This window comes from Brachyhypopomus gauderio, chromosome 9 (genome assembly GCF_052324685.1).
Source record: "Brachyhypopomus gauderio isolate BG-103 chromosome 9, BGAUD_0.2, whole genome shotgun sequence".
Classification (NCBI taxonomy): Eukaryota; Metazoa; Chordata; class Actinopteri; order Gymnotiformes; family Hypopomidae; genus Brachyhypopomus; species Brachyhypopomus gauderio.
This window is the reverse complement of record NC_135219.1, coordinates 12,060,804-12,077,716: the sequence shown is the minus strand read 5'-3', so window position 1 is coordinate 12,077,716 and position 16,913 is coordinate 12,060,804. Positions and strand designations below refer to the sequence as shown.

The 16,913-nt window shown below is 45.1% G+C and overlaps 2 protein-coding genes across 3 annotated transcripts in view; one reads left to right on the top strand and one right to left on the bottom strand.

Annotated features, from left to right (window-relative positions):
• Positions 1–119: 119 nt before the first annotated feature.
• Positions 120–14,720, bottom strand: LOC143523057 (uncharacterized). Its single transcript, XM_077017191.1, has 5 exons — positions 14,283–14,720; positions 6,399–6,680; positions 4,008–4,460; positions 2,325–2,470; positions 120–1,995 (listed from the first exon to the last, which is right to left on the bottom strand). The coding sequence occupies exons 1-5, from the start codon at positions 14,344–14,346 to the stop codon at positions 1,951–1,953; spliced, it is 990 nt and encodes a 329-aa protein (XP_076873306.1). The 5' UTR covers positions 14,347–14,720; the 3' UTR covers positions 120–1,950.
• Positions 14,721–15,599: 879 nt separating this feature from the next.
• The window catches only part of ipo13b (importin 13b), a 37,224-nt gene continuing 35,910 nt past the window's right edge, over positions 15,600–16,913 (top strand). The window contains exon 1 of one of the 2 annotated variants that reach the window (XR_013133205.1): positions 15,600–16,164. Coding sequence is in view for 1 of the 2 variants with exons in the window: in XM_077017188.1 (XP_076873303.1) it covers positions 16,096–16,164 (69 nt within the window). In the remaining variant the exon portion in view is untranslated. The remainder of the gene's footprint in view (positions 16,165–16,913) is intronic. The other variant, XM_077017188.1, reaches the window with a different exon arrangement.

Sequence of the window (16,913 nt, the reverse complement as noted above, 5' to 3'; positions counted from 1 at the left end):
GTGTTAATAAAGTCTTGTGTGCAGCGAGTGTGAGTGGTAACTGGGTAACCATAGCTATGGTGAGTAACGGCCACATAATCCTGACCTTAACACACAAACAAGGTGACACTGATACACAATATAAGGCTTTTCAGCTGGTCACAACTGTAGTCACTACAGTGAAGGGATTTTTTTTTTTTATTTTGTCGAGTGCTTGGACGGCTTTCTCCTGGTCCCAGTGACTGATCCTTCCAGACTTCAGTAATATAAAGCGATCACCAAATGAATCAGCTGCAGAGAGACAGGGATGGTCACATGGCCATGCAAGTGTCCAGTGTGTGGTTTGTAAGGACCAGCTGCTGTGTCCGTTCCAAACCGTTGTCCCTGTCTCCAACTCCCACAATCCCTCCAGTTGAAGGTGAGGGGCAAGCACAGACTCGTGAGCGTTGAGTGCCGCTCAGACGTGAGGCTACATTCCACACGGTGTGGTGATTTGGGACTGAAATGGAATGACGGTTACTTTTAATTTGGTATCGTCTTACAGCGTATAACCAATGAAGGCCCCAGGCGTTGTGCTCTGGTAAATTCTGAGCAAGCAATCAACCAGGAGCTCTGAAACACGTGCTGGTGCATCCGATACAAATGGCCCTTACAAAAGTGTGATGACGATGATGAATCTGTTTTCTTAAATCTCCAAACAAACAAAGCCCACAAAGTTATCTGAGAGTCATGAGAATTTCCCACAAGGGCACAATCTTGCCTGGCCTCAATAAGTGCCACAATCTACCATACAGAAAGGCACCAGAAGCCAGCAGGGAGTGGAAAATGACTTTTTCCATGGAGGAGTTAAAAAGGGTGATTTAATGGACAACTGCATTTGTGGTTGTGCCTGAACCCAACTTCACTGACACGGACTCAGAACTGTACGTATGGCACTACGTACTCAAATGTAAATTCTCATGTTGGGAACGTGTGGATTCAGACTTGCATGTTCATTAATCAATTAAATGCTGTGATCTTACATTTTTTTCATGTCTCTGAGCCACTTTCCTCGTCAAAGAGATTTCAAATTTGGAGGTTTACAGTGATAATATGAACAAAGACAAGATCTTACAATCGGGTTTCTTAGCTTTCTCTCTCCTATTGATCCTGCCGAATTGATTTACTTCATGGGCATACAGCTCTCAATTTTTTCAGCTTTATAACAAATGAAGGGGTAACGTCATGCGTTTATTGTTTTAAAAACTCTGTGTACTTTTGAATTAAATTATCAGTTTTTCTTATACATCTGAGCAGGACAGATCAAAGTTTGCTTTGATTCTCCCACTAAACAAATCATTAAAAGCTACGCCTATAGCAACCAACACGGAAACCACAAACACACTCCCAACACAAGCAGTTAAACACAGACTATAGCTTTTATATATTCCACTTACATCTGGACCAGAGCTTTGATATTCTGTGGTAAAGGCACACTGATCCTTTGGACATTATTCTGGTTAGCCCTACATGCCTCATGTGTTTCAATCAAACAACGATTCTTGGATTCAATCTGATAAGAGAAACTGTCATTTGTGTAACGGGTTTCAGTAATGAACTTCCCCATCAGAGGGAAGGACCAATGGGCATATGTTTAAATAGAATCATTCACCCTCAGTGTGAGGGATTTAAAATAGCACTAGACTTAGCATTTCTTTGGCTCAGTCAACAATACTCATTTTCCTTCTTTCAAAGAAACAATAATATCAAATATTAACCTTGTTTATAATGGTATCACCCCCCTCCCCCCAAGCACTGACACAGCCCCTCAAAAAGTGTCAGCAGCCGCTAAATTACGAAAAACATTTTTTCAAAAAATCTTTTCATTTTCATTTTCCTTTTTTCCCCCCCAAGGAAGGCCTGGTGTCAGGGAAGAAGATCTCAGAAAGGTCTGTGTCTCATTTAAGGCTCAAAAGGTTTCTCACAGCCGTCTCAGTAGCTGTACATGGAGAGTGGAGTGTCCTCCATCATATCGTCCTACAAAACAAAACATTAATATGTAACTAAAGGGCTTCCTTAAAATACTACATACATATAACATATAACTAGAAGGCTTCCTTAAAATACTACAAACATATAACATATAACTCTAGGAGTAACAGATAACAGAATAAATTTGAAATAACAAGTTACAGGATTTGTTACAACTATGATTCATTCATAACATTTTTACATTAACTACAGGACAATGTTTAAGGGTCCATCCATCCATCCATTTACAACTGCTTAACTCTTATTTTTAAGGATTTTTTCTAAAATCAATGGTAAAATCAGGCCAAGTCTTGGAGTAGAAATTTTGGACTCACCATGGGAAGATCCTGGAGTCGGCGGAACTCAGGATGCTCGTTGCGGTGTCTGAATTTCAGGAATATTACAAGCGATATGATGGCTGTGGTCAACACAAAGACGGAGACCAGAGTGGCCAGGAGGGGGTCCAAGGAAGCACTGGACTCTGAGAACGCATCAGAGAAAAGACGCATTTCAGTATATCTCGGCACCATTTCAAGATGTAGCTGAACCAAGATGTAGCTGAACCACGATGTAGCTGAACCAAGGGTGTAGAATTAGCATGTATGGAAGAGACACGTCCCCACCAATGTCAAGAGCAAATCTACACCATTGAGATGAACCATGGATGTTTGGAGATGAGGATTAGTAAAGATTATTCAAAATGTTAGACTGAAAGTTGAACATACTATAACACTGTATTCTATAAATGTGTACATGCTGGCGAACGTAAAATGGACACAAATTAAGTGTTATATCACGATCTATCGATCGCCGGTGGTTGGCGCCAGAGCGAACTAGTAACTTATTGAATCATATATGTGGATCAGAGGTAAATAAACTGGATTTTTTTTTCAGCGTGAGATATCGGAAGTGTGGCGTGAGAGCGTGTGAAAACGGTCAAATGCGTGTGTCTCACGCTCAATGCATGAGAGTTGGCAACGCTGAACTTTAATGGTCTATTTAATGCACCATTTCTCTGTAAAACCACTGGTTCCCCTGTAAGTTCCCCAGTAAGGTAAGAGCATGAGGAGGATGCACAGTCATGCTGGGTTACACGGAAACTCAGAGTGAGCTCACACTCTAGACTGAGATACCATGAATTATTGTGCACAGAGAGTGTTTATAGACCTGTACAGAAGTGTGTGTGTGTGGGGGGGAGGGGCTTGGGGGGTGTTTGTATGTGTCTGCTTGCACTATATTGACGCACAGAGTCGGCAGTGGCACAAAGCCCTGTCTGTTCTTTTGTTTAGCTGGCGGAAAGGCGTCCCTGCCTCTGGCCTGCCTCACAGCCTCCGAAGGTATAATCATACTCTTGTTCTCCACACACGCACGCACACACACACACACACACACACACACACACACACACACACACACACACACACACACACACACACACACATACATACACACACACATGCACACACACATGCACACACACACGCACACACACACGCACACACATACATGCACACACATACATGCACACACATACATGCACACACACACGCACACGCACACACACACACACACACACACACACACACACACACACACACACACACACACACACACACACACACTCATATACTATCAGCGTGGTCTCTGGATGGCCCTTATTCAGATCTTACTAAGCGCTTGCTGCAGGTTTTGTGGACAGCTTGGTTTCAATTGCACAAAGAGGCAGATGTCCAGAGAGAGAGAGAGAGAGAGAGAGAGAGAGAGAGAGAGAGAGAGAGAGAGAGAGAGAGAGAGAGAGTGTGTGTGTGTGTGTGTGTGTGTGTGTGTGTGTGTGTGCTGCTGCATTTGGATAATGACAGTAAATAACAGACCACATGATTTATCATACTAAACTAATCATGGGCACAGTGACATGGCAACTATCTCAGATTCAGATGAGAACATGCACACGCTCCAACGGATGTAAGCCAGACCCACACCCGCGTAGGGGGGACACTTATCGACAAACACCCACTCACCATCGTCCCCGACGTTAAGCTCAGACGGGGTCTCTGCAAGTGCTTTGGCGTGCACAGGAGTGCTGATAGCCTCCGTGACCTGGGTGGTGGAGGTGGTGGTGGTGGAGGTGGTGGTGGTGGCTGCAGCGTGTTTAGCAGAGACAGTTGAGGTCTCGTGCCACGTTTGAACAGCGGTGGTCTCCGCGCTGGTGGTCGATGTGTTGTGGCTGGTAGCAGGACCCTCGGGCCTTGTCGTAGCAGCGGGAGGATGGGACTCCGTGGGGGGTGATGATGTGCTGGACTGGGGCTGCTCCTTGGATGCCCGGGTGGTCTGGAGGGTGGAATGGGCCATCACGGTGGCAGCTGGTGGGCTGGAGACAGTCTGATTATCTCCAGCTGAAGGGTCCATTCTGTTTTGGCTTTCTGTGGTGTTCAGTGGAACGTCTGTACTGTTCTCTGTAGTCCCAGGGGTTGCTGGCGTAGAGGTGTCAACACAAGAAACACAATCAAACAACCACATATGAGCTCAGTCAACTGAAGCATTGCATGCTCAACCTGTAGCTAACTAAATATATGTCAAAGGAAATTACAGTATTCGCCTAGATTACAAATGACAACATTAGCTTATATTAGAGTTCAATGACAACATCATCTTAGATATTAAATTATTGATATAATTAGAGTTTCGCTATATTATTATCTAACATCCTGAAGAGGAAATGATCACATTAAGCTTGCCTGAGTAGTGAATCAGATCATAAAATTAATTAAAGTCGACTAGAAAATGTAATATATGCCACGAGAGCCCTGATTTTCTAAAACAACACAAACAATTCTTTAGCATATGTGAGAAAAATCAACTTTAGAAACTCTGCATTTGTTCTGTATTGCATTTAGACATCCCAAACTGGCAGAGATCTCACATAGCTGGGACACATAGTATTGACACACAGAACCCCAGACACTAAACAGAAGAACCCAACAGTGGGTTGAATCACTCTGTCTGCTTTTACTGTATTAACCCTTTCCTGAGTCCCACTCACCCCTAACACCGCATCTAAAGTTCCTATAAAAGCCTTTGAGCGTAACCGCAGAGTGAGAAAGTACAGTGCAGTTTAATTGGACTCAGACAGTGCTGCTCACAGCCAATCAAAACGGTGTTCAGCTTTGTTCTAAATGAACCATCTGACATGGTCATGTGATCGTGTGTCTGTGGATGTGAGGATGTGGGTGAGGGGGAGGGAGAGAGAGGCTCTACATGGACAGTATGCTGCTCACATGGGTGAGACGGCTGGGGGGAGAGAGAGAGGCTGAGAAAGGAACGTACATGTGAAGTGGAGGTGTGGAAAATACAGCGAGAACAAGTACAAGCGTGTGTGTGTGTGTGTGTGTGTGTGTGTGTTTGTGTGTGTAACTAATGTCTGACAGAAAATGAGAACTTTGCTTTGTGAATCATGCCTCTCACTTTCACGTTGTGGTGGTGATGATGATGATGATGTGTGTGTGTGTGTGTGTGTGTGTGTGTGTGTGTGTGTGTGTGTGTGTGTGTGTGTGTATGTGCGTTTTAGAGAGAGAGAGAGAGAGAGAGAGAGCCAGCTGCTGTCAGTGGAGTGTGATCGGAGGTGTTTTCCAATTGCACATGAACAGTACTGTCAGCACCATTTCAGACTTCTCCAGCTTCCTGTCAAATCTCACACTACATTTAGTGCCGCTGCCTCCCCCTCCAGGTCCCTCCAGGCCTCTATTGTACCTCTGCAGGGAGGGCTGTTTGATGCCATTGTTACACAAATACAACAGCCTGGCTACACAGCCCTGATCAACCAGGACTTTATAGCTACTAACACCTTCAGACAACTTTCTGATTCTTCAACAACTGTCCTGCCTCCCTGACTGGGCCTCCGTTCACCTCCACTGTAGACCTGCTCCCTGCTCAGCTGCTACAGAACCCCCCTGTCCATCACGCTGCCAGCTGAGACCACACGAGCTGCCGATTTAAAAATAACCCCCGGTCTTTGACCTCTGCGTGAAGAGGATCTGTGTTGAAAAGTGTCTGGCACGGGCCGCGAAGCGCCCACATGGCAATGAACAGAGAGGGAGAATGATATTTATATAGGGAGAGCACAGGGCTGGTCTGTTTGTGCAGTTAAGACACTCAGCCTGTGGCTAAGAAGGAACACTCCTACAAGCTGTCCTGGTTGCAGTGTTTGGCACTGTGTCCAGGCTACAGCAGGCACACTGAACCACAGTCCACCGCTCTGTGTCCATGCATGAGCTCCCATAGTGACATATCCACTCGTGACAAAGAGCACGTGGACCGAAATAGTGCAAAAATGTCATGGACATATTTCCTTCCACAGCAGAACATAAGCAGGTGCAGAGTACAGAGCTTTAAACAGCTAGAAACGCCCTCACCTGAAGCATCTGTGGTGCCTGTGAGGGTGGTGTTGGAGGCGTTGGAGGTGTTGGAGGCATTGGAGGTGTTGGAGGTGTTGCCATCGCCTGGGGCGAGGCTGCCATTCACGGGGGCTCCTGCAGAGGCTCTGACTGTTTCTGACGTGATGTTAAGATGAACGGCCGTGGAGTTCATGAGGGAATCTGGCTGGCCGGTGGTGGAGGTTTGAGGAAGTAATGAGCTGGCTGGTGGGGTGATGCTTGGAGGAAGAAGTGGAGGTATGATGGACCCATCGTGATCACCTGATGGAGGAGGGTTAGAAAGCATCCAGGGTTAGAGTTAGGTATAGATCCCATAACTGCATGTCACGCATTAAGACCCAGCATCACAGTGACCTGTGTAAAGTAGGAGGAAAATGGCTTGCAGGACTTCCTGAGGGCTTGTGGGAGACTGTAATCGGCCAATCACATGGCCGCGAGGGCTAGCAGCTGGCAGGGAAGTTTAGACAGTGCATGCAGAGCATAGGTGATGGACCTGTATGGCCGATTATGTGCAAAGAAGGCAGGGAGAGAAAGAGTGATCAAGAGTGACATCGGGGGAGGAGATGAGATGGTGAGTCGAGAAAACGAGGACCATGAGGGGTGATATTAAAAGATGGCTCTAACACATCCATTATTCAGGGCAGTCTGGGTTTTCCAAATGGAAATGAGTGGTATCTGTCCATCATAAATAAAGAATGAGAAAATGTGTTGTGAGGACATTAAAATTCTAGATGTTTGCTGACTCATTCAAACATCTCCAAAGCACACGTACTGTTTCTCTATAGCCCACAGTAATGCTCATGCAATCTGCATAGAAGGCCAATAACAGCTTCAGGGCCTGCTGCAGTGGTGGGAGAAGGATTTGTTCTTTATGAGTTTATATTTACAGAAACAAAATAGGTTAATAAAAAACAAGAAAAAGTAGGTTGAGAGTATTTCTAGCTATTTGAAGATAAGTTTGATTCACACCACACAGCAAAACGAAGTTATTGTCAGCTTCTAGGTACAGTATACGAAAAAGTAAACACTTTTATGAAATAATACAGACTGCACCGTTCTCATACAGAACATCTCATAGTCTTATGCTACTGTAGCAACCAGTGAGTCCGACAGTGTTATCAGTGCAGTCAGGCTGATCTGATTTGTGTAACTCTACAGTCCTTCCTGCTCCTGCCTCTCATGCGCCTCGATCCTGCAGTGAGAGAAACGTACAGGCCCAGCCGACTGTTCCACCATCACTCAGCACCCGTCCCCAGCTCCTCCAGCTCACTTCTGGGACAGGTTGCTGTCTGGTCATTGGGAAAGGAGTCAGCACTGGTCAACACTTGCTCTCCTTATCTCCCGGGCCTCTATTTCTGGCATTCGGGCCTCTTTTTAGCCCCTCCCTCACATATTTTAGCTCCTCCCTCAAATATTTTAGCCCCTCCCTCACATATTTTAGCTCCTCCCTCAAATATTTTAGTCCCTCCCCCACATCGTTTAGCTCCTCCCTCACATATTTTAGGACCTCCATCACATCTTGCCTTCAGTAATGCATTTCCTTGCTTATTCTTCCCCCTCCACACTCCTGTGGCCATTTTGAGAAAAGCCAGAGACTCTGTGTTAATGTCATTAGAGCCCTGATACAGAGAGGCATGCCACTTTGACACCAGTCCTCATCATTCACACACACACACACACACACACACACACACACACACACACACACACACACAAACACACACAGAGAGAGAGAGAGAGGAATGGAGCTACGCAAAGGTTTCAGCTGGGTATGACTGCACAGAGAAGATGTTTTGTAAGTTACACATACTCGATAAAATCCAGTGACACCCAAACACAGACACTCCTCCCTCTTATCACTCTCTCTCAAAATGACTTCTGGTAACCAAAGATTTCAGTGTGACCATCTCTCTCTAACTGGAGCTAGCTAACTCCCTCTCTGTCTGTCTGTCTGTATGTCTCTCTCCCCCTCTAACTTGCTCTCTCTCTTTCTCTCTCTCTCTCTCTCATACACACACACACACACACACACACACACACACACACACTCATAGACCTGTAGGTCAGTCTCCCGGGGGAGACGTTTGTACACAGGCTCTCCTCCAGACCCTGAGAGCAGAACTGAGCACCTCAGGCCAAGCGCCACAATAATGGCACTGTTCCTCAAGACCTGCAGCCCAGCCTCAGTGGCCCCACCTGGGGAGAAGATTGCCCGAGAGCCCCCTGCCCCAGGAAAACCACGACTTACGCTAACGCAAACACACGCTTCATGCATCTTGTATATCCCAACCGCGGGACACAAGGCCAGCATTTATCATGAGCAAGTAGGCTTCGCACTGTAGTGCAAAGGCACTGGGTTTTGAGCAATGGTGCATTTTGAGATTTTAAGCTAATGCAAAGAGTTTGTTGTAGCCTGCCAATATTTATACAGTCATATAGCCCTAGTTTGATACAGCTTCTGTGTCTGCCCTAATACCAGACGTACACTGCAGATGCTTGAAAAGTCAGTGGGGCAGTGGCACACTTTGTTCACCACTATCTCACCAGAATATCTCTGAAGAAAGAAGCCACCCACGTTAGAGAGGCACTCAGTGGCATTTAGCTGCATCTCATGCTGGTGTAAGTGGGAGTTCATAAACCAGGGCTGAAGAGGCTCAAGAACTTTAGCCCCGCCCCTGGCATGGCTTTAGCCCCACCCCTGGCATGGTCACAGCTCTGCACATGGCCTCCTGCACTTTTCCAACTTGCACCCACTTGCATTCTAGTGGCTTCTCAGAAAGAATCGCCTCATGGTCCTAAAGTTATGCTCATTCTGTAAGAATATATGACTGACTACAGGTATGATTACATGGTACAGCATGAATACTTTGTAAGGCTAATATATAATGTTATTATATATTTCTTATTTCTAAGCATTTTAAATAATATTTTAAAATATATTTTGTATTATAATTTTTATCATGTCATTATATTTTCTCCAAAATCCATTTCAAATGAGAAAATCCATTTCAAATGAGAGATAAACAAGAAATGGTGGCACACAAAGAGACAAAAAGACCAGCACAGCAGCTGTTACTGGACCTTTAGTACCAAAACACTGAGGTCCATTTCTGGAGTAATTTTAGGATGCTCTATAGTTGGGCAACTATCAGTGTATGAAAAACAAAAATGACTAACAGGAAAAAGTGGTCAACTGTCATTTATGCATTGCATGGAACAATGTGTAGGGTTTTTTTCTTACACAGAACATTTTGGAAAGAGTGTGAATAACAAAATTTTCCTGTTTGTCACCACACAAGTGTTTCTCTTTGTTGGCCTTCAAACAAACAGTTTACAGAACACAAAACCATAAGAGAGGAAGCAGAACAGAAAAACGTGTTTGTTGTGAGAGGTGGATGAAAGAAAGCATGCATTAACAGGACAGGTAACGCTCAGGACTCGAGGCGGGGAGAAGATTTGAGAAAGACTTGAGAAAGATTTAAGAATGATTTGAGAAAGACTTGTTCTGGGTACATGGAAAGAAAAATAATGTATTAAAGAGAATTTTTCAAGAGATGATCATAGAGAGAGCTGAGTGAAAAGAGTTAAACATGAAGAGGGAAAGAAAGGGAGAGAGAGGAGGGGACAGAGAGGGTAGGGGGACAGAGAGAGAGGAGGGGACAGAGAGGGTAGGGGGACAGAGAGAGTGGTGGGACAGAGAGGGTAGGGGGGACAGAGAGAGAGGAGGGGACAGAGAGGGTAGGGGGACAGAGAGAGTGGTGGGACAGAGAGGGTAGGGGGACAGAGAGAGAGGAGGGAACAGAGAGGGTAGGGGGGACAGAAAGAGAGGAGGGGACAGAGAGGGTAGGGGGGACAGAGAGAGTAGGGGGACAGAGAGAGAGGAGGGAACAGAGAGGGTAGGCGGGACAGAGAGAGAGGAGGGAACAGAGAGGGTAGGGGGGACAGAGAGAGAGGAGGGGACAGAGAGGGTAGGGGGACAGAGAGGGTAGGGGGACAGAGAGAGAGGAGGGAACAGAGAGGGTAGGGGGACAGAGAGGGTAGGGGGACAGAGAGAGAGGAGGGAACAGAGAGGGTAGGCGGGACAGAGAGAGAGGAGGGAACAGAGAGGGTAGGGGGGACAGAGAGAGAGGAGGGGACAGAGAGGGTAGGGGGACAGAGAGGGTAGGGGGACAGAGAGAGAGGAGGGAACAGAGAGGGTAGGCGGGACAGAGAGGGCAGGGAGAATGCGGGGGTAATATTGCTACAGATGTGTCAGTCAGAATGGAATAACGTCACCATATGAGCAGCAGTGAAGGAGCAGAAGCAGAAGAGCACTTCTCAAACCACATAATCACACACACACACTTAGACAAAATAACCCCACACACACCTGGACAAAATAACCCCACACACACCTGGACAAAATAACCCCACACACACCTGGACAAAATAACCCCACACCCACCTGGACAAAATAACCCCACACACACCTGGACAAAATAACCCCACACCCACCTGGACAAAATAACCCCACACACACCTGGACAAAATAATCCCACACCCACCTGGACAAAATAACCCCACACACACCTGGACAAAATAACCCCACACACACCTGGACAAAGGAAACCCGCACACACTTGGACAAAATAACCCCACACACACCTGGACAAAATAACCCCACACCCACCTGGACAAAATAACCCCACACCCACCTGGACAAAATAACCCCACACACACCTGGACAAAGGAAACCCGCACACACTTGGACAAAGGAAACGCACACACACCTGGACAAAAGAATGCCACACACACCTGGACGAAGGTAACCTACACACCTGGAAAAAAGAACCCCACTCACACCTGGACAAAGGAAACCCACACACACCTGGACAAAGGAAACCCACACACACCTGGAGAAAAGAACCCCACACACCTGGACAAAAGAACCCCACACACACCTGGATAAAGGAAACCTACACACACTTGGACAACGGAAACCCACACAGTTGGACAAAAAAAAAATCCACACACACTTGGACAACAGAACCTCACACACACCTGAACTAAGGAAACCCACACACACCTGGACAACAAAAATCCATACACACCTGCACAGCGAAAACCCACACAGACCTTCCTGGACAACAGAAACCAACACACACCTGGACAAAGGGAACTTTTAAAAGGTTTGGACTTTAAACAAGCATACGTGCAGCCATGTGGTTTTGTTAATCACTCATTTGGAGTCAGCTCAAAGAGAAAACAGTTTCTGTTATGATCAAGTCAAATAATTACAGGACACTGATGAGAAACAAGGCACGAGGTAGGTGAGAGCAAAATACACGGTCACATGCCCCATCAGGGAAAAGGGTGGGTGCTTGTCATATGTTGGTCGTTGGTCACAGTCGGGTCAGTGTTAGGCCAGTGTTGGGACCCATTTGCTCCTTGGTAACAGATGCCAATGTCCTTGTGTGAATGGTTCAGACATGGACATGCCTCTGCATGCCTGTACATGTAAAACATCTAATTTAAATTCAGCAAAATATGTAAACAGAACATTTGCTACAATTAATTTGAATGTATACACAATGCTAATAATCCTGCAAAAGCATTCAGTGCACCTTGACTAATCATTGGAAAAATAATTCATATCCTGTAATGGCTCGTAAGATCAGAGATAAGAATGCGCTTAGCCTGACCAGGAAGATGGTCTCACAGGTACACTAACAGCTGTTCCCCGTGCCTACAGCTGTTACTGTCACAGAGACACCGTCACAGCCGGCTCAGCCAAAAACACTGGCCCCTATTAGCATGCGCAAACCAGGCAACAACTGACGCACCCCACGCAGAGAACAACAGCGTGAGTGTTATGATCAACATGACCGCACTGAAACATCCACACATGCAGAAGACGTCAGCTTTCAGCCATACAAGGACAGCCTACGTTCACACAGGATCAGCTGCCGTTTCTGGGACCAAATATGTGCTTTTTATGTCATCGTGTATATTCCACATTACACTTTTAAAGAGCTCTAGTTTAATAGAGTATGGAGCAGAGGTGTTCACATCAAACGGACGGTCCCTGTGGAGAGCACAGGAGGGGGTCTGAGAGGAACAGACATCGGCAGGCCGGCAGCCACGATGTGAAGTTTGGCAACGGGAGATCTGGCTACAAAACGCACAGTGACTGTTGAGCGGTGTGGCAGGAGAAGTATTGCTCCACTCTGAACGCACTGCACAAACTTCAGCAGCAGCCATATACACTCTGTGGGCTGGTGAACGGTGACCTCGGCCTACAAAGCACAAGGGTAAATGTGGAGTTGAGATGTTTAATGAGAAATATACAGTGATGTGTAAGCCTGGAGGAGAATAATGTGGAGGAAAGAGGAGAAATGAAGAAAGAGGGAGAGGAAAGGAGAGACAGTGAAGGAAAGAGAGAGGAGAGAGGGAGAAAAAGGAGAGAAGAATGGAGAGAGATGGAGGAAAGAAGTGGAGAGAGGGGGAGAAAGAGTAAGAAACACAGGGAGAGAGTGTACAGTGGTTTCACACAGGCACACACCCAAATGGCCCCAGTGTGAGTGATGTCACAGAGATGCCAATTTTCTCTGCTTCTGTGGTCATGTTCCTGGAAGGGGAAAGGAGGCAGAGACACATAGAAAAGAGAGAGAAAGAGAGAGAGATGTGTACGTGTGTATATAAACGAAAGTTAGTAAACATGGGAGACAAAAAGAAATCAAAGGCCAGTCCCCTGAGTCACCCATAGCTTATATCTAAACACCAATGTCAGAGTACCATGTTTCCAGAAAAAAGAAGAAAATAAGAATCCAGATGAATGTTGTGTGATTTGGGTTCTTCTGTCCTGTGACCTGTTTTGGGCGGGTGCAGATGAGCTAGAACCTTCATCAACGAGTAATATGACATGAACAGAGTCTGCAGTCATTTCTCGTCGTTAGGCACTAAATGGCACAGTGTAGTAATAATACACTTAGAGTCCTGGAGGACATAATAATAATTATGATCGGTCAAAATCTCTTATGGGTCCTCAGTCGGAGCGTTCAGCTTGAATTAACATCGACAGCTATTCAGTATTTGACCCAGATGTAAAAATCGATGCATTTGCAGTCAGAGTTAAAGCTGCTTCTTCTATGAACGGTTTTGCAAACTAAAACCCAAAATATGCTCGAAAGTGCAGCGGTGATGGAAAATGTAGCTCTGTGGCCATACATCAAATGCAAAATAGAAACAACTCAAAGCTCAGGCCTAATAAATTACACGGTGTTTGCAAGTGGGATTTTTAATGACACGACTACCACTGGTCATCATTTTTGCTGTCTGAGGCCAGAACTACAAAGCTAAACGTTTGCGGTGGAAGGGTTAGTTTGTAATCAGGTCCGCGCGGCTCGCCAATAGTCCTTTAAATACATTATAACATAATTGTACAGCCCTGTGATCTAGTTTTCTTTCCGATGGAAACAGTATTAATAAGAAAGCACATATAGAGAAAATTAGTAAATGCAAGCATTTTATTAAATAGGATCTTTGTAAGATCACCTTACACTCATGTAAGAATTCATATTGTGTGCTTTTTCTACAGTAGATCAGTTAATTAGTTTGTGTGGACATTGAAAACTGTCGAGGGACGTAAAAGAAACGTAGATTTAAGTTCAAACAAAACTAAAATCAAACAAAAAAGTTCATCGAGTGTCATTACGAAGCAATAAATAAGTGGTGACGACATGAAATGAGTTGTAGGCTGTGTAGTGTTCAATCAAATGTTCAACGAGTATCGTAGTCTGTACAACAGTCAAAAGATTAAGACATTAAATATCCGTATACGCCAAATAAAATAAAACGTAAAAAACGTCGTGTTGAGCTTTTTACCTTTCGTGACAGCGCAGCAGACGATCACCAGCGCGCAGAAAGAAATAACTCCTGTTCCCTTCATCTTTTTCGTGAAAGAATGAATAGGACGAGCTGACGTTTTACTTATTTGCTTCAGCCGAAGCGAAGTCGGTGAACTTAAGCGACTGGCGAGCGCTTCGTATCCACGATCGGTGTGAGAACCGCACGGACAGCCTCCAACCTTCGCGACGCTCTTCTCAAACTAAAAAAAATCCGACTGAGCTAATATGCCACGTGTTTCAACATTCTTATATGGAGCTTCGTGGTTAACTAGGCAATATCTTCATCGCAGATGTTATCACTGAATAGTTAATTTTCTGGTAATGGTTCCAAGAAGCCTAGTCGGTTCACTCATGACACGGAACACGGATCGCGGACATCGCTGTGCGCCTAACTGCGCTCGTACAGTTAATACACTACAATAATAACCAGGTTGCGCTACAGACGGCGCACGGACGGGGAAGGGTGCGCAACGTCACACACGCCCTCAAACTATAGACCTGTTTCATTTACGGTAGTGTTCACTGGTTTTAAGAGTAAGAATTACTGGAAAATTGCCCAGAGCTTAATTGTAGGATGTTCGAATTCATTAATTGTAATTGTTGTAATGCTTTGGCAATATTGTTGTAAATTACAGCCTTGCCAATAAAGCTTATTTGAATCTTGAATCCAATTATAGGGGAAAAAAATGAAGAAAATGTTTTGATGGAATTCGTGAAGTATATGAGTAAGGTATTCTTATTTCAAATTGTATTTCCCCATGGTAAAAAGCGAGACTGAAATTCGGGGATATTTTTACACTCGTACCTCGAATCACCACATATTATATTTAGGCTATATTTACACACGCATCTTTTCGGTAACAACACACGGGGTCGCGATTGCGCTATAGGTAAAATGAATTGCCAGCATGCTGTGAACTACATTTCCCTTCACTACGTCAGGCCCATCCAAGAACGTGTTTGTCGCCTATTTAAAAAATCAAGTCGAAATGACTATCTAAAATTATTTCCCACATCAGCGTAATAATTGAAATCAGTATCAAAAATCAAAATAATCAGAACAATTAGTTTCAAAAGAAAAACAACTGAAGTTTAAGAGGACACGGCAGATTTTAATATCTCCATGTTCTCCAGTTGTTACCTAAACAGGCCAATGCATAAAATAATAATACTAAATCAAACGTCGTACACAAGGTGCGGGTGTGACTGACGTGTTCTTGTTCCAGCTGTGGTCCCACTATGGTCCACGCACCTCTCTGGCGAGTCAGGCAGTGCCTGGACGTCTAAAGAGAGATGCGGTCGCGTGAGATGTGGTCGCGAGGCAGCGAGCGAGCGCACCACTGACGCCCGACGACAGGCTGTAGCGGCGCCTTTAGCTAGAAACACCCCAGCCGGCTCAAACACACGCTTTTGACCCCACATTTAACGATCCCTGCGAGAACCACGGATGATTTTTTAATAATGTGGGCAGTTACTGTTAATCTTATACGGATGTTTAAATCAGACGTAGGACGATTAAAGTAGGGAAAACATCCAAACATGATTGGTTTACTAGCTAAGTAACACTAGCTTGTTAGCTAATAGCTAGCTAGCTAAGACGCGTCGTATTGGTAGCTGGCTCATCTTTCGCGGGCAAATCACTTTTTCCCAGATAAAGAAAGCAAAAACAAAAAGAAGAGCAGACATTTAGTCGTAGTAGTGGGCCTGATTTATACGTGTGGGCAGCGGTGAAGGTAAATCTTCCACGCCTTGTCATCCGCGCCCCTTTTGCCTGGGCAGTGACGGAGACCATGGAGGCGCCGGGTCGGACAGCGAGCACGACGGACACGGCGGACTTCACGGTGGAGAACGTGGAGAAGGTGAGAGCCGCCCGCACTCCGCACGGTCCTCACCCGGTATGTGGGGTTTACACCCGGTGTCTGGAAGTCATCGTGAAGAAGGACCATCGGTCACTTGAGCGTTTTGCTGGTGGAGCATCATTTCTGACTGCATCATCTTTCAACATCACTCACCTTCATATCGTTACTTGCTGTTAAGAATACAGCAAATAACATCAATAATGGTACTCTTTTCTGTAAACCCGCCTTGTATATCCAGTAAAAAGAATACTAGAAATGTACAAATGCATTTATTGTGTTTTCAATGTAGCATCCGTCTTATTCTGATTTATTCATGTTGCGAATTCTTATATTTTTCGTGGTCATCCATTTCAGTTAATCAATCCTGTGAAGTAATATTGTCGCGTTACTAACGTGATTTGTTGCACTACGGTAGTGTCACCGATCGTCAGATGTTTTTTTAGCTATCTTCCGTCAGCCAGATGAAGAGCATGGGTATTATGACAGCTATGAAGTCAGGGTAGGACGCATGGACCTCAGTCTCTTGATGCTACACACTTGGGTGTACTGTTGAATTCTGGATTGTTTTTCATTTGGCAGCCTATAGGGACAACTATATAGGGAAGGCGCAAATGTTTCGTGTTTTTCTTTAATTAATTTATAGACTTTCCGTTTTCAGCATCTCATGAATGAAGATGCTCTGTTTCCAATCTGAAAGGGCTGTATTACCAGTCATTGAGTCACTTTATGTAAAATACCTTTTTTACACC

Excerpts from the sequence above, each read along its gene's own strand:
- LOC143523057 (XM_077017191.1), bottom strand. The coding sequence starts at position 14,346 with ATGAAGGGAACAGGAGTTATTTCTTTCTGCGCGCTGGTGATCGTCTGC. Across the intron at positions 4,461-6,398 it reads AGGCACCACAGATGCTTCAG|CAACCCCTGGGACTACAGAG; the intron begins GTGAGGGCGTTT and ends CCTCTACGCCAG. Across the intron at positions 2,471-4,007 it reads GCTTAACGTCGGGGACGATG|AGTCCAGTGCTTCCTTGGAC; the intron begins GTGAGTGGGTGT and ends ATGCGTTCTCAG.